This window comes from Haliotis cracherodii, unplaced genomic scaffold (genome assembly GCF_022045235.1).
Source record: "Haliotis cracherodii isolate W230 unplaced genomic scaffold, xgHalCrac1.p SCAF_13, whole genome shotgun sequence".
In the NCBI taxonomy this organism is placed as follows: Eukaryota; Metazoa; Mollusca; class Gastropoda; order Lepetellida; family Haliotidae; genus Haliotis; species Haliotis cracherodii.
In genome coordinates, this window is record NW_027266268.1 from 4,688,986 (window position 1) to 4,716,345 (window position 27,360).

Genomic DNA, 27,360 nt, shown 5'->3' on the forward strand with positions numbered 1-27,360 from the left:
CCAGAAACCTATGATTGTGGGTTCGAGTCCCGGTTCGCCCCGATTATGTTTCTAGGTTTGTCAGCACCATACCCGTGCTCGTGGGTTTCACCGAAGTGGTAAACATCTGAGACCTGCATCACTTCGGGCTTTCCTCCCACATTAAGCTGACACGCCGTGATATAACTGGAATACTGTTAAAAGCGGCGTAAAATGCAACTCACTCAGTCATCCAAGCCAATACATATCTGTATGTGTGAGTGAGTTGAGTGGGTTAAAATTTATCGTTGCATCAGCAATATCTCAGCCATGTAGCGATGGAAGTATTATATACAAATAATACTCTTGATGAGGTCAAAATGTGAAAACAAGGACCCGAGGACTACCCCTGAGGTCGCCGAAGGGGTTAGGCTGCTATATGGTGTAGTGGAGATGCATACAGTTCTACCCATGAAATGAGGACCAGTGTAACTCAAGGGTGTCAAATCAGTCCCAGTCTGCATACAAAACACTTGCAAAACCTACCACTGCCTGACATTGTTAGGAGGCAAAATAATTTCTAAAATCAAATTAATAGGAATACATTGTACCAAGGGAGTTTCCACTCTCGACTTTTATGCATAAAAAGAAATGTCTCTTCAGACAGCAATTTCTATATGTCAGTTTGAATTTCTGTTATATTTTACAAAGAGACTTTGTCTTCTGATGAGTTCATCATGGGGCCACCATCTTTGTTTTTGAACAAATGTTTGACAATACCATAAACATCAGATCTTAGTGCTTGTTACCGCAACACATAGATCCGAGGACATCCCATTACAGGTACCGTCAGACTGACCTTTCATTTGAGCAATCAGAGCCCAGCTTACAAGAATATGAAAGTCTGAATGTGTTTTCTAATCATGCAACCTTGAAAAGGTTAACATGAGGCATTCCGAAAGCCAGTAACAGGCTGTACGACTGATTCCATTATCATCTATAAACATTTCAATGGGATAATCATTTGAAATGGATGAGACTTTCGAAAGCTAGTAGGAAGAGCAGCCATACAATCTTGGCCATCTATTTGACATTTCAGAATTTCAAAGCCCATAATGTCTACATTAGCCAATCAGAGCGCAGTTTTCTTGAGCTTTACTGCACTAGTTTCATCCACTAGCATATCCTGGCACAACTAAGGAATGCAACTCTGCAGAGCAATTGGGAGGTTAATAAAAAAAATATTCATGAAAAGGTTACATTCATACATAAAAAAAGTCGTACCTTAGAAATCCCTGTTTTGTCACCTGGGCTTTGACATTTTGTGCCAAGGATGATCTCTTAAGAAGGATAATGAAAACAGCTACATTCAAGGATGTAACAAAGTGTGCATGTGAGCCAGCTGATGTGTCTTAGATCACTGTTTGACCAACAGTGTGCCATGTCATACTAATAAGATAGAAGAAAACAAACAAGTGTCAAAGGATAAGACATGGGGCTACTAAGAGAAAAACAGTAGGTTAATTACCTCCTGCTTCAGGCTCAGGGGAGACTGGGGGGGACTGGTTCGGGGAGTTGGCTGGGGCTATCATCTTCTGCACAGGTGACGTGGAGATGTCCCGGGATGGCGGCAGACTGCGGGAATCATTGGGAGCGGACATGTTGGTTCTGTCTCTTTGGAAGGAGGTCTTGGTAGGCGAGGAGTGAGTGACTGGCGTGGCCATTGGTGTCTTAGGTAGTTTGGCTGAAGTTGATGGGGAGATGCCTTGAAGAGGAATACTGCTGTCGGTCTGTAAACATTCAACATCAAGATCTGTGAAGTGTGTGTTCATGTTGCACATACAATACACTAATCATTACTTCCAAGACTTTCAATCAGTGTATTTTGTAGCTCTTACACTCAAAGGATGAGGTATGATAAGAGCCATGCTGGTTCACTGGAAATGTCAAATTGTAAAGTTAATAAAAAACTTTGAAACATTGTCATACTGATACAGTTCTACTGTCCTGCAGTCTGGTGGATCACCCACAGGGTCAGAAACACACAGGGCTGTACTCAAACACCTACTGATACAGTTCCTGTCGTGCAGTCTGGTGGATCACCCACAGGGTCAGAAACACACAGGACTGTACTCAAATACCTACTGATACAGTTCCCTGTCCTGCAGTCTGGTGGATCACCCACAGGGTCAGAAACACACAGGGCTGTACTCAAACACCTACTGATACAATTCTACTGTTCTACTGTCCTGCAGTCTGGTGGATCACCCACAGGGTCAGAAACACACAGGGCTGTACTCAAACATCTACTGATACAGTTCCTGTTGTACTGTCTGGTGGATCACCCGATGTGTCAGAAACACACAGGACTGTACTCAAACACCAACTGATACAGTTCTACTGTTCTACTGTCCTGCAGTCTGGTGGATCACCCACAGGGTCAGAAACACATAGGGCTGTACTCAAACACCTACTGATACAGTTCCTGTTGTACTGTCTGGTGGATCACCCGATGTGTCAGAAACACACAGGACTGTACTCAAACACCAACTGATACAGTTCCTGTCGTGCTGTCTGGTGGATCACCCACAGTGTCAGAAACACACAGGACTGTACTCAAACATCTAATGATACAGTTCTACTGTCCTGCAGTCTGGTGGATCACCCACAGTGTCAGAAACACACAGGACTGTACTCAAACATCTAATGATACAGTTCTACTGTCCTGCAGTCTGGTGGATCACCCACAGGGTCAGAAACACACAGGACTGTACTCAAACACCTACTGATACAGTTCCTGTCGTGCAGTCTGGTGGATCACCCACAGTGTCAGAAACACACAGGAATGTACTCAAACACCTACTGATACAGTTCCCTGTCCTGCAGTCTGGTGGATCACCCACAAGGTCAGAAACACACAGGACTGTACTCAAACACCTACTGATACAGTTCTACTGTTCTACTGTCCTGCAGTCTGGTGGATCACCCACAGGGTCGGAAACACACAGGACTGTACTCAAACACCTACTGATACAGTTCTACTGTTCTACTGTCCTGCAGTCTGGTGGATCACCCACAGGGTCAGAAACTTACAGGACTGTACTGTAACACCTACTGATACAGTTCCCTGTCCTGCAGTCTGGTGGATCACCCACAGGGTCGGAAACACACAGGACTGTACTCAAACACCTACCATGGCTGTCCCTTCTCTGCTGTATCTCTTGTCACACTGATACAAGTCTCTGTCCTGCAGTGTGGTTGATGCTGAGGCCAAGTTAGCCCTCACCGTGGTGCCATGGTCAGACCCAGGTGTTTCCGTGCTTCGGTCAGTAGATAGTGGCGTGAAGACTGGACCTACATTTACAGGATGAGGATGATGAACAACATCATTAGAAAAATAAACCCCAAACAATCTCATTAAAATCAGATCTTAGTTCCCGCTATCGCTAATCAAAGATCTGAGGACATCCCATTAAGGGTCACGTCAGAACGACCTTTCATCCAACCAATCAGAACGTTGCTTACCAGATCATGAAAGTGACAGTCGGAATGTGTTTTCTAATCATGCAACCATGAAATATTTAACACGGGGTATTCCAAACGACAGTTACAGGTTTTATGATTATATCCATACAATGTAGGCCATCTATTAGCCATTCCAGAATGTTCTTCCCATCAGTTATAAATTTTTTAATCGAGAATATGTCAAAATATATTTCGAAGCGTTGTCGCCAGTTTGAAACTAGTGTCGTAAAGCTCGAGAAAGCTGCCGATTTCTTGTCAGTCATTTCATTAATCGGTCAAAATTCACGAAAGGTCGTTCTGATGTGACCCATAATGGGATGTTTTCAGATCTTTGTTAAGCGGTAGCGAAAACTAAGATCTGATTTTAATGAGATTGAACCCAAAATACCTTACCTTAAACTAAAAATGTTCAAATATCTGCTGTGAGGCCAACATTCTCCTACAGAGGTTTGTTGTTTTGAATTCACTATACTTAAAACTTGTTGACAGTATATACTTTTGTTTGGATCTAATTTCTTGTAAGAACTAGTAGGTGAAAATAGAAACTGAAATAACACAGGTGAAAAGTTAGTAGAGACAAACCTGATATTGATCTATTGTTTCTTTCCCAAGTCTCAAATGATTCTTGAATGCGTATTTTTGTTCATATAAAAAACACTGGTGTCAATTCTCAAATAAATTTAAAGGACCAGGGTTCTGCCTCATAGAGAAATTGCAGTGCTAAGACTATCATAACCCTAACATAACCCTTACATATTTCAACATGGTTTGTCTTAGAGCTCAGTTACCGTTGAGAAAGAGGATCAAGGGAACCAATTTATGGTCATAGTTGCAGTGAATTGTTTTAAACATACACACTCACAAATCAATCTTAACATTAAGGCGATACTAAGTCTATGTTATAGTATGGGAGTTACAACAGTCATAGCACAACAAGCACTTTGTGGACCAAACCCTGACACTCCAAAAAGTCAGCTCTTCAGTCTTTCTGTGGGTTTATTCATGTCCTAGGATAGTTTGCAGGATCTCTCTGCGGATAATCTATTTTTATCTGTTAACATTCATGAGAGTGTCCTTTTGGTTAATACATGTCATGTTTAGGAATTTGTTTCCCATCCGAGCATGTGCAAGGAAATACTGTAATCTCAGACTGTGCACCTTTAAAGTTAACCTGCAGACACAGAAGGCAAGAAGTAGCAAGTCAATGGGATTAAAGTCAAACTGAAGTGCATTGCACTTTTTCCACATTTTTGAAACATTTTTGGGTCCGAATAATTGTGACGGCAGAGCTTATATAAGAGTTTTTATTTTGTTTTGCAAGTCATTTCTTTAATCAACTTGACAGGGTCAAATGTAGACATTCTTCAACAGTACAGACCTAAGCTGAAGTCCACATACTGCTGCTTCTTGTAGGTGAAAGGTCTTGTCTGTCTGATGCCAGTCGGTAGCTCAGGGAGGCCGAGTGAGATGGAGGGGATTTTGCTTAATCCCTCATACTTCGATGAAGCTGCAAATAAAACATATCTCTAAATAAAACCTTAAAACATTAATTGGTCCAGAGACCAGCAGACCTTAAAAGAAAGGAATAATTACAATCTCTATAGACTACTTGATCAATAAACATGAAAGCTTATAAGTCATCCCCAAATGTGCACAAATGTTTAAACTTCAAAGCTGACAAGAAAGGCTTGATATACACGGTGCAATGGTAACATATTCACAAAAGTTTTGCACAACAGAAAAAATCTGAAACCTCTTAGTAATATTTGATTTCTATCTACTGACAAAAGAATCAGTAAACAAAGAAACCAAAAATAATCTGGTCTTATTTAGTATTTAATCAAGACACTGAAGTTAGATCTAGCTACATATTGACCAAACAATGCCAAGTTACAATGTTTTGGAATTTTTAGCTATCAATTACGAAAAATGTGGCCCTAATTACAGTTTTTATATTTGCCCCATACACAAAGCATTTTGGAAAGTGGTCAAACGGACACATGTTATACTTGGGATTACACTTTCTTAGTAAAATATAAAATCTAGTACTTTTGGGGGGTTGTGTCCCATCTGGGATTAGAACCCAGAGTAAGCCATCTAATTGCCAGCACTAGAAGTCAGCGATCTTACCCACTCAGCCACCAAGGCTTCCACAGTAACGGAAGTCCGTTTTTGCAATTGAACTTTTACTTACATTTCCCCACTTCATACAAAACAACATGAATGCCTCTACCTACCTTTAATATTTGGTAATGGCTTTTTGAATTTTGGGAGTCCTCTGAGGGATTCTTCATCTCGGGAGGATCCTACATCACTGGCCAGATCCTTGACCGGCGTGATGACCTCACTTGACCTGTCAACACCACTGTCAAGCTGGAACACTGGCTTCACCATCATTAGATCCGGGTTGCGCATATTCTTTTCTTTGTTTCCGAGGAGACGCAGCTTCTTCTGTTGCAGGAGTTGTGACGACCCGATGGAGATGGGACTGGGATGTTCTGGCGGGGGGTGGACCTGGCGGATGATGTCATGTATTCTTTCTTTGGATGTGAAGTCACTGGAAGAGATCAAGATGTTCAATTGGGTGGTTCGAATTCAATCATTCTTAATACTCAAACAAGTCGGTTTACTAAACAAAGACAGAAGGATAAAAAAAATTGAAATTTGAAGATACTAACTTGAAACCTTTCCACTGAAATAGAAATTATCTGCACATTCCAGAGAACTTGGACCCGCCGCAGTAAACAAGTGATAAAAAAATCAAACCTATTCCAAGTATCCACAATGCATGGATTTCTGATCTACACATGGTCACTACTGATCTACACATGGTAGCTACTGATTTACACATTGTAGCTACTGATCTACACATGGTAGCTACTGATCTACACATGGTAGCTAGTGATCTACACATGGTAGCTAGTGATCTACACATGGTCACTACTGATCTACACATGGTAGCTAGTGATCTACACATGGTAGCTAGTGATCTACACATGGTAGCTAGTGATCTACACATGGTAGGTAGTGATCTACACATGGTAACTACTGATCTACACATGGTAACTACTGATCTACACATGGTAGCTACTGATCTACACATGGTAGCTACTGATCCACACATAGTTACTAGTGATCTACACATGGTAACTACTGATCTACACATGGTAACTACTGATCTACACATGGTAGCTACTGATCTACACATGGTAGCTAGTGATCTACACATGGTAGCTAGTGATCTACACATGGTAGCTAGTGATCTACACATGGTCACTACTGATCTACACATGGTAGCTACTGATTTACACATTGTAGCTACTGATCTACACATGGTAGCTACTGATCTACACATGGTAACTACTGATCTACACATGGTAGCTACTGATCTACACATGGTAACTACTGATCTACACATGGTAACTACTGATTTACACATGGTAGCTACTGATCCACACATAGTTACTAGTGATCTACACATGGTAACTACTGATCTACACATGGTAACTACTGATCTACACATGGTAGCTACTGATTTACACATTGTAGCTACTGATCTACACATGGTAGCTACTGATCTACAAATGGTAACTACTGATCTACACATGGTAACTACTGATCTACACATGGTCACTACTGATCTACAAATGGTAACTACTGATTTACACATGGTAGCTACTGATCTACACATAGTTACTAGTGATCTACACATGGTAACTACTGATCTACACATGGTAACTACTGATCTACACATGGTAACTACTGATTTACACATGGTAGCTACTGATCTACACATGGTAGCTACTGATCTACACATGGTAACTACTGATCTACACATGGTAGCTACTGATCTACACATGGTAACTACTGATCTACACATGGTAACTACTGATTTACACATGGTAGCTACTGATCCACACATAGTTACTAGTGATCTACACATGGTAACTACTGATCTACACATGGTAGCTACTGATCTACACATGGTAACTACTGATCTACACATGGTAGCTACTGATCTACACATGGTCACTACTGATCTACACATGGTAACTACTGATTTACACATGGTAGCTACTGATCCACACATAGTTACTAGTGATCTACACATGGTAACTACTGATCTACACATGGTAGCTACTGATCTACACATGGTAACTACTGATCTACACATGGTAACTACTGATCTACACATGGTAGCTACTGATTTACACATTGTAGCTACTGATCTACACATGGTAGCTACTGATCCACACATAGTTACTAGTGATCTCCACATGGTAGCTACTGATCTACACATGGTAGCTACTGATCTACACATGGTAACTACTGATCTACACATGGTAACTACTGATCTACACATGGTAACTACTGATCTACACATGGTAACTACTGATCTACACATGGTAACTACTGATCTACACATGGTAACTACTGATCTACACATGGTAGCTACTGATTTACACATTGTAGCTACTGATCTACACATGGTAGCTACTGATCTTCACATGGTAACTACTGATCTCCACATGGTAGCTACTGATCTACACATGGTAGCTACTGATCTACACATGGTAACTACTGATCTACACATGGTAACTACTGATCTACACATGGTAGCTACTGATCTACACATGGTAACTACTGATCTACACATGGTAACTACTGATCTACACATGGTAACTACTGATCTACACATGGTAGCTACTGATCTACACATGGTAGCTACTGATCTACACATGGTAACTACTGATCTACACATGGTAACTACTGATCTACACATGGTAACTACTGATCTACACATGGTAACTACCGACACCATTAAGATCTGGACAAGGGCAACAGAACAGGAAGATTAGTTGTTCAGGAATTCCTTCACAAAACCAGTCAATCCAGAATATGCATGTGAATGATTTTTTTTTCAGAGGGAGAAATCTGTAATACATTCTGTTACTGTGTACAGGAAAGCTACCAAGCCTTACATACATATTACCACAAACTTTACATTGACCAAATACAACTGATTTGATATTTACTGAACCGCAAAAGAAATGTCATCCCAAGTAATATTGCATGAAAAGTTGTCATATAAATATCTGGGTAATTTTTGGCAAAGTTTCTAAAATTTAACATTACCTTGTCCGGAAAAATGAAATTTGAGGATAAAAAAACAAAGCAGATGACAATAAAACTGATCGCCCAAACACATCACGACAACGGCTCTGTTAACCTGATGCACGTGAGTTCCGTGCAAATTGAAATGCACATGCGTTCCCCCATTTCTTGCCCTATAAAAATCCACCTAGATCGGATAACATTCATTCGTTATTGAATTGCTACCACATGCAAAGATTGACAAGAAATCAGCCTTTGGACCAAGCCTTTGGACGATTGCAATGGTACCTGACCACCGACCGCGAAGTGGAAGACCAAGGGACACCACCGGACGTCAGGATTGTCAGATTGGGAGACAGCATCTTCAAGATCGCTTTGTTACAGCTGTGGAAACTGCTCAACAGACCATGGAGACACACCAGCGACACATTAGTGTGGACACCGTGCGTCAACGATTGATGAGCAGACACCTCCATTGTCACCGAGGACCCATTCTGACACAAGGTCATCTCTGGGACCGTCTTCAGTAAGCCATACAGCACCAACATTGGCGCCACCAGCAGCGGAGAAGAGTCCATTTCTCAGACGAGAGCCGTTGCTGTATCTCAACAGCAGATGGCAGAGAGAGAGAGTCAGGTGACGACATGGGGCACGTTATTTGGATGCTTGTGTTGTTGAGAGAGACTTGTGGGGTGGTCCGAGCATCATGGTTTGGGGGTAGAGGGTCGGCCCTGTGGACTTCCAGAACATCGGTCCAGGGAGAGACAATAGTGTCACAGCAGCTTGCTAAATTGATCAAGTCTTGAGACTACACGCCATACCTCATTGGCACGTCGCCGCAACCACGAGTTTCAGCATGATAACGCCCGTGCCCACACTGCGAGAGCAACAAGAGACTTCCTCCAGCAGAATGGCATCAGCACCATGCAGTGGCCTGCCCTCAGTCACAATTTAAATCCCATTGGGCACCTGTGGGACGAGATTCAAAGACTGTTGGATGACGTCCAACCAAGGCCGACAACTGCAGCTGAACTGCGTCAGGCATTCATCAGAGTGTGGGCTCAAGTGCCTATGGCCTTCATCAACTGCCTCATCCATTCCATGTATCGATGTCGCACGGCAGTCATCAATGCACATGGCGGACACACGAGGTACTGACTTGTGATGCCATTTTCTCAGAGACTAGTGTTGTGTTTCACATTTGACACTTTAATTTCAACCTTAATGATCAGTTTTGCCTAGTTTCATCTTTTTTATTTGTCGCAAAGTATGTTTACAGTGTTTGGACAAATAAGGTTTCTCATATATATATCCATGGTGATGTTTCTTTTGCAGTTCAGTATATGTTTGCATGTGATGCAGCAAGAGAATGCAGTGTATATGTAATCAATACTAAAATGTCAGTGTTTCAGATAAAAAAATACATTCTAAAACCATCTAGAGGTATCATGTTCTTAAGAAATGTTATCTACATTGGAAATAATGAAGCAAATGCCACATAATCTCAAAAGCTATATGAAATCACGCTCAAAACGAGCGAGTGAGTTTGGTGTAATGCTTCTTTGATCAGAACTGGTGTCACATCATGTTATGTCAGCTTAATGTGGGAGGAAAGCCCGAGGTGATGCAGGTCTTAGACATTTACCACCTTGGTCAAACCCACAAGATTTAGTGCTAATAAACCCAGAAACACAATCAGGGTGAATTTGGGAATCAAATATTTCTGGCACTTCTACAGGAACAACTTTGCACAGCAAAAAGCAGCAACGTAGACTGGGCCCTCCCTTTCCCTCTGAGCACAAGATAGAATTAAAAAAACCTAGCGCCATGTCACTGTTACCCATCTGGGGCAGTCAGTGTACTGTGAATCTTTAGCCAGTTGTGACTGTTGTCTATGTAACATGGTCAGTTTGATGTGATGGCACAGAGTGATATCCTCATTATTTCATTGTTATGGTTGCAAACATTCAGGCAGAGTAGTACTGCATTTGGTAAATTAGTTTGGGAGATAAAAGGTATGTTTGCATCATCGTCAACAATGACTGCAGATGATGGAGCCCAAAAGAGACTTTTAATCATTATGTTTTACACAATGTTCCACTGACATTTAATGGGTGAAAAGCGCTCAAAATTTTTATCACTACACTTGCATGGACAAACCTGAATCCTCTCATGCTTCTATACATCATATCACTGTTTCCGATTCCTAGACCTTGTGGTTTCTGAGGAGATTTTTCCTGAATTGATTTTTTTCACTTTTACTAAAAGTTATTTATGAAAACATATATCCTATTCTGAAAATCTAAACCTATTGTTTTGCAAGAAAATAACCTGTTAAGAATTTTATATCTTCATGTATATCCTATTGTGAGAACTTTGAACCATTTTAGACAAAAGGTGAAAACATTCAAATTCTCTTCAGCATGTTTAGAAAATTCTAAATCGTTTTTTTAATGGTCATAAGACTCTTCCATAGGAGGATACTGGTTATAATATTTGTAATGAGACATTTTCAAAGTATTTCTGCTTAGTCCGGATCAATCCAAACATGTGCCGCACTGACTTCAATAGCTTCCGAGCAGCCATGTTTCCAGCACCAATGGATGAATAATACAGCATCATCTTCCATTATCCGATGTAAAATATATTCTGTTAGGAAAAAAAACATAGACCAATTCCTTTTTAGTGGCTATTTTAAGCATTGTGACATTTGCACCAAAGTGACAAGGATGTCAGTGCAAGTATTTTCAGTAATTTTCACAGAGCATTATTATTTTTGCTTCTTGTTTTTTGCTGACTGGCTCAGTGTTTGAAATGATTTTAAAACCCAACAAGTCAGTCAAGCAGGTGACTATTAGTGTTGCCTGCCCATCTTCAAAGTTACCTAAAACATTCAGACATAAATATTGAAAATCGCAAAGAAATAGGAGACAAATAGCATCTTGATTCAGTTGAAATAATGCAAACAATTACTTGACAACAACAAGAGTCATCAGAAGATGACAAATCCCCCTGGCCCCAACAACAAATCCCCTGGTTTTGGAAATGAAATATGGACGAACAGACAGACGGGATGATGGCTATAATAAATCTGAATAAAACTTGAACATGTAAGTAGTCTTAAAATTGTCTGAAGTACAGACGGGTAGGTGGAGGAAAATATCATGGAGCCCGACAGAAAAGTTACTAGCCACGGGCAGGCAGTCACTTTGGATACTGGGTTGGGTTGTTTGTTCCAATTGTTCAACTGTTTCCATTGCTTGTAAAGAGGCCCAAAACAATGCGATGTTATATGAATGCACTGTCACTAAAACTAAAAAAAGATGACAGCATCCGTTGTTCACATCATAACAAACAATTTTATGTGACGTTGTTCCAACATGAGGCCAAGTGAGTTGATCTCAACTTCAGATCAGACAACCCACATCTTCTACATTAAAATGCTGGGTAATTTATAGAATTACCTACTCACAACTCAGAACATCGGATTATCTGTCTCTCGTGAATTAATGTCAGTTTGCCAAGGAGTTAATGCCCTTGGGAAAGAAGCTTGTAGGTTACACTCTAAGTGTGTCTGATGGAAACAAAATCATGTCAGATTGAATAAATCAAACAAATTCATTTGTAGCATGCACGTCATATTTACTGACAATTCCATTCCCAGAAGAATTCGGACTGTCCATTTCTTATTAAATTCCCTTAAGCAATGACTTTTGCTTCCAACAAGAAAAATACCAATAAAAATTAACGCAGGAAGACATTGAATGTGCAACCTATGACGTTATTAAAGTTAAATACACCACGTGTCGCCAGTAGGTCCCAGTCGCATTCATTGCTTTACTTTCCATAAGTAGTTTTTTGTTTTGTTGGTTTATTTGTTTAACGCTGCACTCAGCAATATTCCAGCCATATGACGGTGTTCTGTATATGATTGAGTCTGGACCAGACAGTCAAGTGATTGACATCATGAGCATCGATCTATGCAATTTGGATACAATAACAAGCATCAACCAAGTCAGGGAGCCTGATCACCTGATCTCGTTAGTCACCTCTTACGGGTTACTGAAGATCTGCTCTCTACCAAGATCTTCACGGGTTCCAAACGTAGAGCTGAGAGTTCACAGGATTCACAAATAGATAAATAAAAATGAATAAATTGTAAGTAATTCTGGGGCATGTGATGGGCTAAACAAGCATTTGTTCTATCGTTACGTTTCCATAAACCTACAAATTATCAGGCCATGCTCACTAAGAGAATACTGTTTTCTGATTGGTGGGAAGAGTGGGGGGGGCTTGTGTTCCATTACTGCACTGAATGATGTCACTGATTTTGTATTATTGTCTACAGTTTTGGTGTTAATAACTAAATGAGAAGTAATGAAAATATTGTTGACATAGTTACTAATAAGCATAACTTGGTAGATATATATATGCCATGTGTGCACATAATATTTCACACTTATACCTCCATATACTAGGGCTGGGGCTGGTAACTCAGGTACTCGGGTCGGGTGGGTCACGAGTAGGACCCGGGTACCTACAAAACTCCCCGGACCCGTTCAATGACAAAAACTCACATGGGCTCAGTGGTAACACTACAAGTTGCTAATGATACGTTTCCTTCTGACAATGCACACATTCCTTTTGACTTGTATATGTATGTTTGAGTAAAGATAAAGCTTCAGTCAACTTCAGTGTATGCATGATCTGATTGTTTGATACTTGTATCTAAAAAGTTTTGGCCAGGGCTGCGGTAAAACAATTCCCAATCAGACATTTTGTTCCCAACTCTTGAGACCTGCAGTGGGTACCCGGGTAGGGTCGGGTAATAGGGGGTCGGGTACCCGGGTAGGGTCGGGTAATAGGGGGTCGGGTACCCGGGTAGGGTCGGGTAATAGGGGGTCGGGTACCCGGGTAGTAAATTTGGACTCGTCCCCTACCACATACACACAAAGTCCCTGGTCCTGAGGGGCATCACACACTTACAGCACTGATTGTTGCTCATGCTGTCGACCACTGGTTTGTCTTGCCCTAACATTGTTTACTGACTGAAATATAAAGCTGAATTGTTTACTAGTGCATAAAACATACACTTGTAATCTCAAAACAAAATATCTGAAACATATAAAAGTTACACATTATTTTTTAAAATGTGTAAGGAACATAGCAAGAGAGTAGGATGCCCAGCTGGTGTCATGTTTTTTTAGTCAGAAAATCTGTATCCAAAAAATACTTCTTGTGTAACCTTTTAGGTACCTTACTTTTCAAGAACATGACACACCAGCCAAGACATTATTACAACAAACTTTGTCAATACATGCCTTTTCATTTCAATGCACTTAAAAAGTGTTTTAATGTTAATGTTGAAGCACTGTAGCTCACCTAGTTATACGTTCAACAATTCGAAATGTCAGAAAAATCAGCTTTCAGCATCCATTTTTGTCAGCTAGGGATCAAGAGTTTACATGACATAAAATGCTGTGTGCACTATCCACAAACAATCATAATGGATGCAAATTATAAACACTACATGTACCTAGTAAAGAAACAATTTTTGGCTGTTTGAATCATTCTAAACAGATTTTGATGTTAATTTTATATTTCTAATCTCATAAGAAGTGCAATAGAAACTGAGGCTGTCCATGAGCGATTTTATTGACTCAATCACAAAGTTTTGTTTTAGAGATAGAGAATCTCACCTCTTGTCTTTGGATATCAAATATATCAACACGAGTTGATAAAAGTGGAAAAACTCCAAGGCTTGGCTTCATTGAAGAGATCACCCGTTTCATACAACATTGTGTAATACCAAAGTGTGTGCTTATGTAATGCTGATACACGTTGAATCTCATTAATATCAGATCTTTGTTCTCGCTATTGCTTAACAAAGATCTGAGGACATCCCATTAAGGGTCACGTCAGAACGACCTTTCATCCAACCAATCAGAGCGTCGCTTACCAGATCATGAAAGTGACAGTCGGAATGTGTTTTCTAATCATGCAACCACAAGCTCGAGAAAGCTGCCTTCTGATTGGCTAATGTCGATTTCTTGTCAGTCATTTCATTGGTCGTTCAAAATTTGCAAAAAGTCGTTCTGATGTGACCCGTAATGGGATGCCCCTTAATGCCGAGCGCAGGGTAACAACAAGTACCATTTTTACGTCTTTTGGTATGACGTGGCCGGGGATAATGAACCCTGGACCTTCCGCTCTCCAGGTGGACTCTCTACCACTAGACCATGGAGGCGGTCTGTTACTGTGGAACATTGTGAGCATACATATGTTAATGTTACCTGTCCTTTTGAGGAAATACTTCATTCCGCGATACAACTGGCTGTTGTATGGCTGTCAGTGTAAACAAGAAGTCACACCGTTCTGGAGTCTGACAAGCATAAAACTGGTATAACACGGGAACTCATTTAGTGTTCTCTATATGTCACAGTGTGTCAGCATGATGTGAGTGGGTGCAGAGTTGCGTCCCTTGGGCACGCAAGAAACCTATGATTGTGGGTTCGAATCCTGGTTCACCCTGATTATGCTTCTCGGTTTGTCAGCACCATACCTTATAATGCTCGTGGGTTTCACCGAAGTGGTAAAAATCTGAGACCTGCATCACTTTGGGCTTTCCTCCCACATAAGCTGACACACCGTGATATAACTGTAATACTGTTAAAAGCGGCGTTAAACCCAACTCACTCACTTGATGTGGGAGGGAGGACTGACATGATACAGGTCCTGATGTTTTCCACTGTATGGTACAGTAATGCTTGTCGTAAAAGGGTGAATATGCCCGTCGTAAAAGGCAACTAACGGGATCGGGTGGTCAGGCTCGCTGACTTGGTTAATGCATGTCATGGATCCCAATTGCATGGATCGATGCTCATGATATCGGTACCTGGATTGTCTGGTCCAGGCTCGATTATTTACAGACCACTGTCATAAAGCTGAAATATTGCTGAATGACATTGTGGGTATTGACCCAAAACTGTGTAAGCCCTTAACATTTGAAAAAAACAATTATGTCATCTGCCTTTTAATCCATTAAACTGTCTTCAGTCAAATTTTTGTCAATCTTGCCCTATTAGTATTTCTTGTCTTAATTTTCAAGACAGGCTGAAGCTCATACTGAAATCCACACCAACCTCAAACTCCAGTATACAGAAATCTTATGACACGACAAAAGGGCCCCCAAATAGGCTCCCCATGGGGCACTTATACAGCAGGTAGAGAATACCTATTTCATTATATGTTAATGGCTCTTTTAATTTGCCGTGATTCGATATTACAAGTAAAGAATTAGCTTTCATGCGTTATTTCTCAACAGTTGTGTTATCGTGAATTTGCCAATAACTTTAACGTCTTTTTTCTCCCAAGAAGTGTTATTATTTCTTATCATTTTCACATCGATACAGGGAATACTATTAGTTAATTGGGGAACAGTCTAAGAGTATCAAGAAACCCCCGAGATGGTCTGTCTGACAAGTTCCTTACCAAGTTTACATGTTACAAGAATACGAGGTGCAGTCGTAGTTTATACATGCAAAAACATAAACTTGACGAAGATATGGTCTAAGTCACTATTAGATTGACAAGTAAGAATGAATCTTTTCTTATCTTTATGAAATATGAACCAATTTACACGATAATTAGCCATGATTGTGAAACGGGTGCAAAAATTACCTGTGATCTGTGAATAGGTTGGTCTGAATTACCTGTGAACAGTTATTGGGCATAGGAATTCCCAACTCTCTCCGCAAACATAACAGGACATTTGTTAGCTCACCTGAATTTCAGTCAAGGTGAGCAACAAAGCAAATCACAAATAATCGCTTTGTTTTTTGTATTTAGAGACTCTACTTACATTGAACCAGTCAAATTTAAAACTATGCAAGACAGCATCTATTGTCAGCACAATACTTATTGATTTTCCTGACAGCGACATTATGTTTAATGTCACGTATCAAGTTTTAGTGGTGTGGAAAGTAAGCGATTGTTGTGCAATCATTCTTGTGTAGGCTGCAGTGCCTGATTGTCATACCACTCTGAAAACTTTACTCATATCAGATTTTATTTGGACATGTAAATGAATAGTTTGATAGTCTAATTAATTTTTGTTTGTTTTCTTTCACTTTCTGTATACATCGAACACTATCATGTGAACAGGGGCGGTCGGGTAGTCTAGTGGTTAAAGCGTTGCTCGTCACGCCGAAGACCCAGGTTCGATTCCCGACATGGGAACAATGTGTGAAGCCCATTTCTGGTGTCCACCGCCGTGATATTGCTGCAATATTGCTAAAAGCGGCATAAACCCATACACACTCACTCACTCACTCACTCACTCACTCACTCACTCACTCATGTGAACATATTGTTTTTCATGAAAAGAGCTACTCCTCCCCATCATCATCATCATCATCATCAGATTTCATCAGATGCATTCTTAAGATTTTTTATTTTGTTCCTTTTTCTTTCTCTGCACATTGAACAATATCATATCACAAAATATCTGTTTACTGTCAGGGCAAAGTGATGCAGGTCTCCGACAGTTACCACTTAGGTGAAACCCACACATGGATAATACTGACAAATCAAGAATAAAAATCAAGGCAAATCTGGGAGACAGCAAATTGAGGCTGTCAGACAACTGGATCACCTGCGTCTCCTGTCATTTCAAGATGCTATATATATCTACCTGAATCTGTTGTTGGACATGGTTTAAAGATACGTAATTTCAGAAAATCTGGTTATGGAAAACAAGCACAATTTCCTAATTATACTGATACGTCCCCGCAACAAAACAATCACAAACAGGGTTACAGAATGACATACGCAGAAATATCAGCAGACATGTTATTGCAAAATGACTGATTTGGTATGTCTGTAATTAAAGTTATAGGAGAGTTTACGGTTAGCTTATTGATTAAATGCCATTACGCTAGTTTCAATCTCTTTGTTTATTGATGAGTGAGTGAGTGAGTATGGTTTAACACCGCTTTTAGCAATATTCCAGCAATATCACGGCGGGGGACACCAGAAATGGGCTTCACACATTGTACCCATGTGGGGAATAGAACCCGGGTCTTCGGCGTGATGAGCAAACGCTTTAACCACTAGGCTACCCAACCGCCCCTGTTTATTGATGAAGTCAAGGACAGGTTGAGAATTCAACTTCCTCTTGATTACTTAAGGAAGCAATACTGTAAAAAAATTGTATCCACATTATATTCATGGGTAAAATAGTACATTTAACATGTACCGACTTTTACATCCCCGACTTCCTTGAACCAACCCTCATCCCCACCCACACGCATGATACATAAATGTTTTTAATCAAGATGCTCAAGGTGCTCAAGTGATTTGATGCACTTTGCGAAGTAAGACCCAATCTTGGATCTTTATTATTGATCAGATCGCCTTGACTGAGCACTACCATTTCTTCTGAAGCAAATTGCAAGTGATATGAGAGGTGGAATCTGATTGGTCAGAAGGAGGGACATAGTAGGGACATAAGTCGTAATATCCACTGGTGGCTACGATCGTGTCTAGAAATTCCAGCCTAGTTGACAAGGGTGGAAACTGGAATTTTACAGTTCATATCGTTACTTAAGGAAAGAAGATGTTATGATCAATACACTGGAACTACCTGCTTGGCCTTGGAAGTGATATCACCACCTTCATCAACCTATCTCACATAGAATTTCTTTTGCTTGTGAGAGTAATTTGATTGGATGGCTATTTTTAACATTGAGCCACTAGAATCAGGCACTAAATGAATTGGTCCATGGTATTTATCATAACAGAAAGGAGATATAACACACTGGATGATCGAGGATGCTTTAACCAGAAAAGTTATTCAGTGTCTGAAATAGCTGCCTGTCTGCCTGCAGCCCCATGGCTGGCAACATTTCAGTTGGGATAGTTGAAATTTATTCCTACCTGTTCGACTGTCGGGAAGAAAACTTCAGCACTTATTACTGTATGTAGTTTGACAGTCAGTGTAGATTTACTTTATGAAACAATATTTACAGCAAATTGTGACATCACGTTAACATGCCTCGGCTGGTTATCAGCTTCTGTGTTTACAACAAATAAAATGAATGTTTGATTGATCTTGGAGTGCGAACCAATCGTAATAGAGTTAGAATCAATGAATTCCTTCAACCAAAATAGTGATGTGGTTGGCACTGCATTTCGTTTTTGAAGGATGTTATTGCTTATTATGTAAAGGCTGTTGGTTTGGGCTGTTTGTTCACGACTTATCTTTTCTAGCATGTTTTACAAAACCATCACTGCAACTTTCAAGGCTAGTTACATTTATAAGTCAACAAACCGCCTGTCTTGTTGGGAGAAAAAACTGTTTCAGGTACTGATAGTATTTCATAGGTCTGGGCAAAACCTGCAAATATCTCCAAAGGTTCCGAAAATTTCCCCACATGGACAATTCTCGCCATGACAATTCCCCACTCAAAGTAGGACATTTCCCAACATTCCACTTTCTTGTAAGAATTATTAAATAGCAGTATTTTTTGTTTTTGTAAAACAACAGTTTGTTTCATTTGGGTGAGAACAGCTCACCAGGATATGATACTCCAATGTAACTTTCTGTTAAATAGTTTTTGGCTCACATATCTGAAATTGTGCCTGAATTAATTAATACTGAAACATCTTATTTGTGCAAAATATGTTGTTGTGTTTCATTTTTAAGAGAAAGCATTGAAACCTGCGGCTGGCAGAATTTCTTGCTGAAGTTCATTAATGAGGCTGCAGAATTTAAAGAACTGTCTCGCCCTCAAAGTTCCACCATTCCTTACGTAGGACCCTTCTCTGGCTGTACTTCCAGGAGAACAAACAGTGCAACAACAGAAACATTTTAATCATTTCAAATATAAGAAAAGCAAAAAAAGAAAGCACTGACCTTTCCTTAGCATGTTCAAGAACGGTCATGAGAATTTCCCTTGGCAGCTCCAGGAGTTCTTGTAGGCTGCAAGGCAGATGGCAACAGTGTTAGGAAGTGATCAGTAACTATGGTAACTAAGGGCCCAGGAACAACAGCAACTGAGGGGTCAGTTACTATTGTAAACACTAAGGGGTCAGTAACTATAGCAACTAATGGTCAGTAACTATAGTAACCAATGGGTCAGTAACTATAGAAACTAATGGGTCAGTAACTATAGTAACCAATGGGTCAGTAACTATAGCAACTAATAGGTCGTTAACTATAACAACTAATGTGTCAGTAACTATAGTAACAAAGGGGATCAGTAAATATATAGCAATGAAAGGGTCCAGGTCCAGGTGAGTACTATAGTAACAAACAGGTCAGTACTATAGTAACAAACAGGTCACTACTATAGTAACAAACAGGTCAGTACTATAGTAACAAACAGGTCAGTACTATAGTAACAAACAGGTCAGTACTATAGTAACAAACAGGTCAGTACTAAAGTAACAAACAGGTCAGTACTATAGTAACAAAAAGGTCAGTACTATAGTAACAAACAGGTCAGTACTATAGTAACAAACAGGTCAGTACTATAGTAACAAACAGGTCAGTACTAAAGTAACAAACAGGTCAGTACAATAGTAACAAACAGGTCAGTACTATAGTAACAAACAGGTCAGTACTATAGTAACAAACAGGTCAGTACTAGAGTAACAAACAGGTCAGTACAATAGTGACAAACAGGTCATTCTATAGTAACAAACAGGTCAGTACTATAGTAACAAACAGGTCAGTACTAAAGTAACAAACAGGTTAGTACTATAGTAACAAATAGGTCAGTACTAAAGTAACAAACAGGTCAGTACTATAGCAATAAACAGGTCAGTACTAAAGTAACAAACAGGTCAGTACTATGGTCACAAACAGGTCAGTACAATAGTAACAAACATGTCAGTACTATAGTAAAAAACAGGTCAGTACAATAGTGACAAACAGGTCAGTACTAAAGTAACAAACAGGTCAGTATTAAAGTAACAAACAGGTCAGTACTAAAGTAACAAACATGTTAGTACTATAGTAACAAACAGGTCAGTACTAAAGTAACAAACAGGTCAGTACTATAGTAACAAACAGGTCAGTACTAAAGTAACAAACAGGTCAGTACTAAAGTAACAAACAGGTCAGTACTATAGTAACAAACAGGTCAGTACTATAGTAACAAACAGGTCAGTACTATAGTAACAAACAGGTCAGTACTAAAGTAACAAACAGGTCAGTACTATAGTAACAAACAGGTCAGTACTATAGTAACAAACAGGTCAGTACTAAAGTAACAAACAGGTCAGTACTATAGTAACAAACAGGTCAGTACTATAGTAACAAACAGGTCAGTACTATAGTAACAAACAGGTCAGTACTAAAGTAACAAACAGGTCAGTACTATAGTAACAAACAGGTCAGTACAATAGTAACAAACAGGTCAGTACTAAAGTAACAAACAGGTCAGTACTATAGTAACAAACAGGTCAGTACTATAGTAACTAAGGGCTCACTTAAAAAGTACCTAAAGGTGTGTGTGTACAGGTGGACACATCTATTTTGTTTTTTCCGTTTATGGAACCAAACATTGCATTTAGAAAATAATCCTGCACCACACATTTCAGCATCTTCGAACGCTGGGGTACCTAAGGTCTGAACATGTCATCACTAATGACACAGACATATTGCTGTATGTATTTGTGTGCATTCAATTATTAAAATTTGAGTGACCTGAATCAGCTAAGGTTACCACATTTGTTGCAACCAGGGTTGACCAGATCCAAGCTGAATTAACCAGTGTTAACCAAGGCTAACTTAGGGCAGTACCCAAAATTAAAAGCATAAAATGGAACCTTAGATATAAAACAAAATGGCTGCCAGGAGCTGGAGAAACACAACAGCCATGTGTATTGCTATAACACGCAACTAGGAAAGGTTAACTATGCTTGACAAAGCTGACATTGTACCTTTTCTATTCAATGCAGGTAAAACGGCAAAAAAATGCGTAAATCAAAAATCATCATCAAAGTTTCATTATTGATTCTAAAGTATTTAAAGAAACAAAGAAAGTTAAATTCCCTGAAGCATTTCAGAATACATATAACACTATCAATATAGAGTTAATAATATTCATTTGAATGTTTTTCAGCGATAGAAATTAGCTCTAGTCCTATAGTCCTTGCCAAACTGCCCAATAGTTAAGGTATCATAAGGACTAGTAGAAATTTGCCCTTTCTAAGGGTTTTGCCTAACGTTATCATTATACGGACTAGTGGACTAAAATTATTAGTTTCTATTGCTGCTTTTCTTCATGATTGAATCAGTAAATGAAACTAATTAGTCTTAACGATGACGTCATTTGGGGGCTGCTAACAAGAGTAACACACCCCAAGGCTTCAGCAGGGAAAGGAAACTTTGGTCAACGGAAGTGTGACATAAATCAGTTTATGTATGCTAATTACAGGTCAACCAAGATTATACCGCGGTCAACATGGGTTCACTTGCGTTGTCCCAAGTTTTGTAATCGAAGAGAAGCACTGTAATTACAGATGCCTGATAGAGATGGGTGGTAGATTGTGCTATAAGGAGACAGAAGTAGTCTCCCTTTGTAAGACTTTATTCAAGCTTCCTGTTATGATGGGTATCTCTCAAAGGAAAAAGTACTCCTGACAACTAGAACACGGCTAAAGGCTCTGACACAATGGGTGTTGGTCATGTGGGATAACGTACACCAACCACTGCACTAGCGCTGTAACGGGTAACTCGGGTACTCAGGGCGGTTGGGTCCTGAGTAGGACCCGGGTACCCACAGTACTACCTGGGCCTGTGGTTAGTCACGTGATATATTGTTTAATGAGAAAATATTTGTAGAACTCCAAGTAGTCACATTTCTTTCTGACTTTCATATGTTTAATAGAGAAAAGACTTCAGTCAACTTCCATGTATGCACGACCAGATTGTTTTATATGTGCATCTGAATACATTTTGCCAGGGCTACAGTCAAACTATTCCCAGTCGGACATTTTTTACCCATCTCTTGAGACCTACAGCGGGTACCCTGGTAGGGTATGTTAATAGGAGCTTGGGTAGCAGAATAGTAAATTTGGACTTGTCCCAGCCCTACACAACACTCTACATAACAGTGCCACTTGAGCTGCATGTACATCAAGAATTACACAGCTGTCTGATCTTTGGTTTTCAGGGCCTTGAGTGGAAAGTGTAGAGTACTGTGATATATTCAGAGGAATAAACTTAACATTGATCAATTGTGTTCCAAATGAAATATACAGGTCTGTTTGTTTGTCGTTTAACGCCGCACTCAGCAATATTCCAGCTATATGAAGGCGGTCTGTAAATGACCAGATAATCCAGTGATGGACATCTTGAGCATCGATCTACACAATTGGGATATGATGACATGCATCAACTAAGTCGGCGAGCCTGACCACTCGATCCCGTTAGTCAAACAACAGTTACGGCTTTTATGACTTAGTCATCCTGGAATGTTTTTTTTCAAAATCAATTAAGAATTTGTCAAAATATGTTTCGAAGCATAGTTACCAGTTTGAAACTAATGCAGAAAAAGAACGAGAAAGCGACCTTCTGATTGGCTAATGTCGACTTCTTGCCAGTTATTCCATTGGATGTGTTTGCAAGTGCTTGAAAAAACAGAAACAACCCCTTTCTTCGATCACCACCATTTCCTCGGTGCTTCCAAGTTGTAAAATACAAGAACATTACTTTCAGGCCTTGACATTCATCAAGTCAACCTCTTAAGATCTAACAACTGCCAAGTATCAGGACTGTACAATTAAAAGCGCAACAGTAAGTGGCAACAAATGATACAACCATGTTTCACTATAACCTCAAAGATCACCTTGACCTGTGGCAGAAATAGCACCAACATTCCATGTGGTGGAAAGCGTAAAGGTACATGCAACTATTAAGATTCACGTCTCTAGAGGCACCTTGGCTCAGAAACTGACAATGATATAATTATGTTTTACAAATACCTGAACTGTGACCTTGACCTCTTACTTACCTTGATCAAACCTATTCAAAGGAAGGCCCAATCCTAAAGAATTTATATACCAAATCTAATGACAAATGCATGAATACTTTCTGAGAAAATGCTACAACAGACTGTTTGTGATTTTTTTTCTATCTTGTGACCTTGACTTTGACCTTGACCTATATTTATCTGACAGGTGCCAAAATACTGCCACAGGGTCATTTTGAAGAATGTCTATGGAAGAATTTTCTCTTATATCAATAATAATCTTTGTGCAGTAGTCATTAGATACCAAATAAACACCATTAAGAAATTCTGCCCACACACCTGTCAGCATCTATATAGGGTTTGGCAGACCTCTGGTTGCTGGCGCCGCCACGACTAAGGGCAGTCCCACGACAGCCTCCTGAGTGGGCACTTGTATACTTTTTCTGAAAATACAAGAATCAGTCTAAGAACATCATTTCCGAGGCAGATGTCATAAAGTGTTTTAGTCACGTTACTTATCTAAGTTTTATGAAAAAAGTAACATAACTTCACAGTCTATAAAGATGACTAAACTGTAACAGAAACATTTCAAATTAAAGATCATATGAGACTCCTCAATTTTCAAACTTTTAGAATGTAAAGACGATTTGAAAAACAAATATCTCAAAATTATCTTGCTTCGTTTAAACTTCGGTATAAAATTATTAAGGCTACATAGCAGTTAAAACTGTGGCAAGAATTTCATAAAACAAATATAAAACATAAAACAAATTGTAAAGGATTTTACTGCACACTGACAGTTGGTACATCAAGGGAGACAACTCATGCTGGACTAGGACCATATATCGCATTTGAAATATATTACCTTTAACTGCAATTTATACTGAAACTTGTATCTAAGAAAGGAAACCTATAGGGCTGACTGGGTACACTTCATATAATGAAATCAATGAGCAGCGAAATCCCATTACTACAAACCCTGTCTGACCAGGGACCCTACTGGATGAATTGTTTATCTGGACAATTGTTTGTTTGTTTGTTGTTTAATGCTGCACTCAGCAGTATTCCATCTATATGATAGCAGTCTGTATATACTCGAACATGGACCAGACAATCCAGTGATTGATATCATAAGCATCGATCTACGCAATTGGGATACGATGACATGCATCAACCATTAGTAAGCAAGCCTCACCACCCGATCCCGTTAGTCACCTCTTATGACAAGTATGCTTTGCTGAAGACCTATTCTAACCCTGATCTTCACGGGTCCCGAACAGCTATAAATCTGGATGTTTTAACCAGGAATGGTATCCTCAATCAGCAGTGATGTTAAACATTAGTAACTGTTGATTTGTAAAATAATTATGAGTGAGTGTGTTGTGTTTAACGCCGCTTTTAACAGTATTCCAGTTATATCACGGCATTCAAAATAATTATGGTTTCACATTGCAGAATTAAATATTCATAAAGATGTTGATATTCAGAACACTGAGAAAAACTGTCGAAAGATGACAGAGTATATTTAAAGTAAGACTAAAATGTATTGGTACTGAATATACTGCTAAGTTTGGGCAAGTAGTCTCGAACGGTTTTGGCACAGACTGGCAGCAATGTTCATAAACCAGATCAGAATTCTGAAAACACTCATAGCCATATTTAATTAGGGACGTGTTATACACATGTATACAAAGAAATGAAAAGGGGACCCAAAGTGAAGAGTATCCTAAATAACACATTCAGAATGATTACTAACAGTTTTAAAAAATTATACCACATATTTTAATATTTAAGTGGTATGTAATCTTAAGAAAAGCAAAAGCACCCGAACCCGAGAATTTGACAAAAAGGTAAATGATTTTGATTGGTCAATTTTCTGTGACATCATATCCTAGTAACATTCATATATGGTATTGGTACTACCATTTGTTGACATTGTAAATGCTAATCAAATACCACAGCTTGGACAATATTATGCAAATCTTGGATTTGAACAAATTATTTGAGGGTGTTTCGTTTTTTAGGAGTGCATGATGGGACGTCAAAACCTGGGCTACATGTGTCATTGGTCAATTATGTTTGTACAAGGACAAGAGGTACAGCCGGGAGAGTCATTGCTGGAATGAAGCAGGACATCCTGCAGAAGGCTCTATGGTTCCTGGTTCCTGGTTCTGCTACTGCTATGGTTCCTGGTCTGCTAACAGCATACTCCCATGGACAAATTATACTTCCAACTAATAGTTATTATTACAACAGGATTTTGTGAGGAGGGAACTTGAATATCTGAAAATATTTACAAGGACAGTGTGTGTTGTGGACTGTATGAAGACAGTGATACGATTTGAGGACTTGGGTTTGTTTGTTGTTTAACACTGTGTGGGTGTTCAAACTCTCAACATAACATTCAAAATACACCTCCTAATAATATTCAAATTATGATGTCAATATTCAAGTGCTGCTCATTCTGATTTTCAAAAACCTCATTCATCACACAAACACAGCATATATGGAAATACGAAAATAGCAACGATACATTATTATAGAGTTATATATGCATAAAAGTCAAACAAGAAAGGGTTATTCCAGCTGGAAGATATGAAATGTGTTAACAATAACAGCTACAGAGCAGGACAGTTAGAGGGAAGCATGTATGTAAGTAGAAAACAGTTTGGGATACATTGGGGTGGCACTATTGATAATTGGTTCATTGTCCATAATATGAACAACGCTACGGTCAACAATATGAATAATTTACAAACTTGTGCTTGATAGCATGAGCATCAATACCTGTCATACAATGATGATGACATACAATGATTCAGATTCAGAGTGACAATCACATTGGACACTTAGGACATTCTGCCCAAAACTCCCCAAAGGGAAACAAACATAGGATCCTTGGGACGAGTTCTACCAAAAACTCCCAACAGGGAAACAAACATAGGAGCCTTGGGACATATTCTGCCCAAGACTCCCCACAGGGAAACAAACATAGTATCCTTGGGACGAGTTCTACTCAAAACTCCCCACAGGGAAACAAACACAGGATCCTTGGGACATATTCTGCCCAAACCTCCCTTTCCAAAAACAAACACAAGATCCTTGGGACGAGTTCTACCCAAAACTCCCCACAGGGAAACAAACATAGGAGCCTTAAGACATATTCTGCCCAGGGCCCCATTCCACAAAGCGATCTTAGCGCTAAGTCGGTCGTAACTCCCATTCTTTAACACTGACTTACGACAGTCGTAGCGCTAAGATCGCTTTGTGGAACGGGTTCCAGAACTCCCCATAGGGAAACAAACATAGGAGCCTTGGGACGAGTTCTCCCCAAAACTCCCTACAGGGAAACAAAGAGGAGCCTTGAGACATATTCTGCCCAGAACTCCCCACAGGAAAACAAACATAGGAGCCTTGGGACGAGTTCTACCCAAAACTCCCCACAGGGAAACAAACATAGGAGCCTTGGAAGATAGTCTGCCCAGAACTCCCCACAGGGAAACAAACATAGGAGCCTTGGGACATATTCTGCCCAGAACTCCCCACAGGGAAACAAACATAGGAGCCTTGGGACGAGTTCTACTCAAAACTCCCCACAGGGAAACAAACACAGGATCCTTGGGACATATTCTGCCCAAACCTACCCATCCAAAAACAAACACAAGATCCTTGGGATGAGCTCTACACAAAACTCCCCACAGGGAAACAAACACAGGATCCTTGGGACGAGTTCTACCCAAAACTCCCCACAGGGAAACAAACATAGGAGCCTTAAGACATA

The 27,360-nt window shown here is 39.7% G+C and overlaps 1 protein-coding gene across 1 annotated transcript in view; it reads right to left on the reverse strand.

Moving 5' to 3' along the window:
* LOC139458764 (uncharacterized) overlaps window positions 1–27,360 on the reverse strand; it is a 46,091-nt gene that overhangs the window by 5,711 nt on the left and 13,020 nt on the right. Inside the window, exons 7-12 of the mRNA XM_071240177.1 lie at window positions 23,919–24,022; window positions 19,514–19,579; window positions 5,721–6,040; window positions 4,862–4,990; window positions 3,152–3,312; window positions 1,487–1,748 (exon numbers count right to left, since the gene is read on the reverse strand). Of these exons, the coding sequence (XP_071096278.1) occupies window positions 1,487–1,748; window positions 3,152–3,312; window positions 4,862–4,990; window positions 5,721–6,040; window positions 19,514–19,579; window positions 23,919–24,022 (1,042 nt within the window). The remainder of the gene's footprint in view (window positions 1–1,486; window positions 1,749–3,151; window positions 3,313–4,861; window positions 4,991–5,720; window positions 6,041–19,513; window positions 19,580–23,918; window positions 24,023–27,360) is intronic.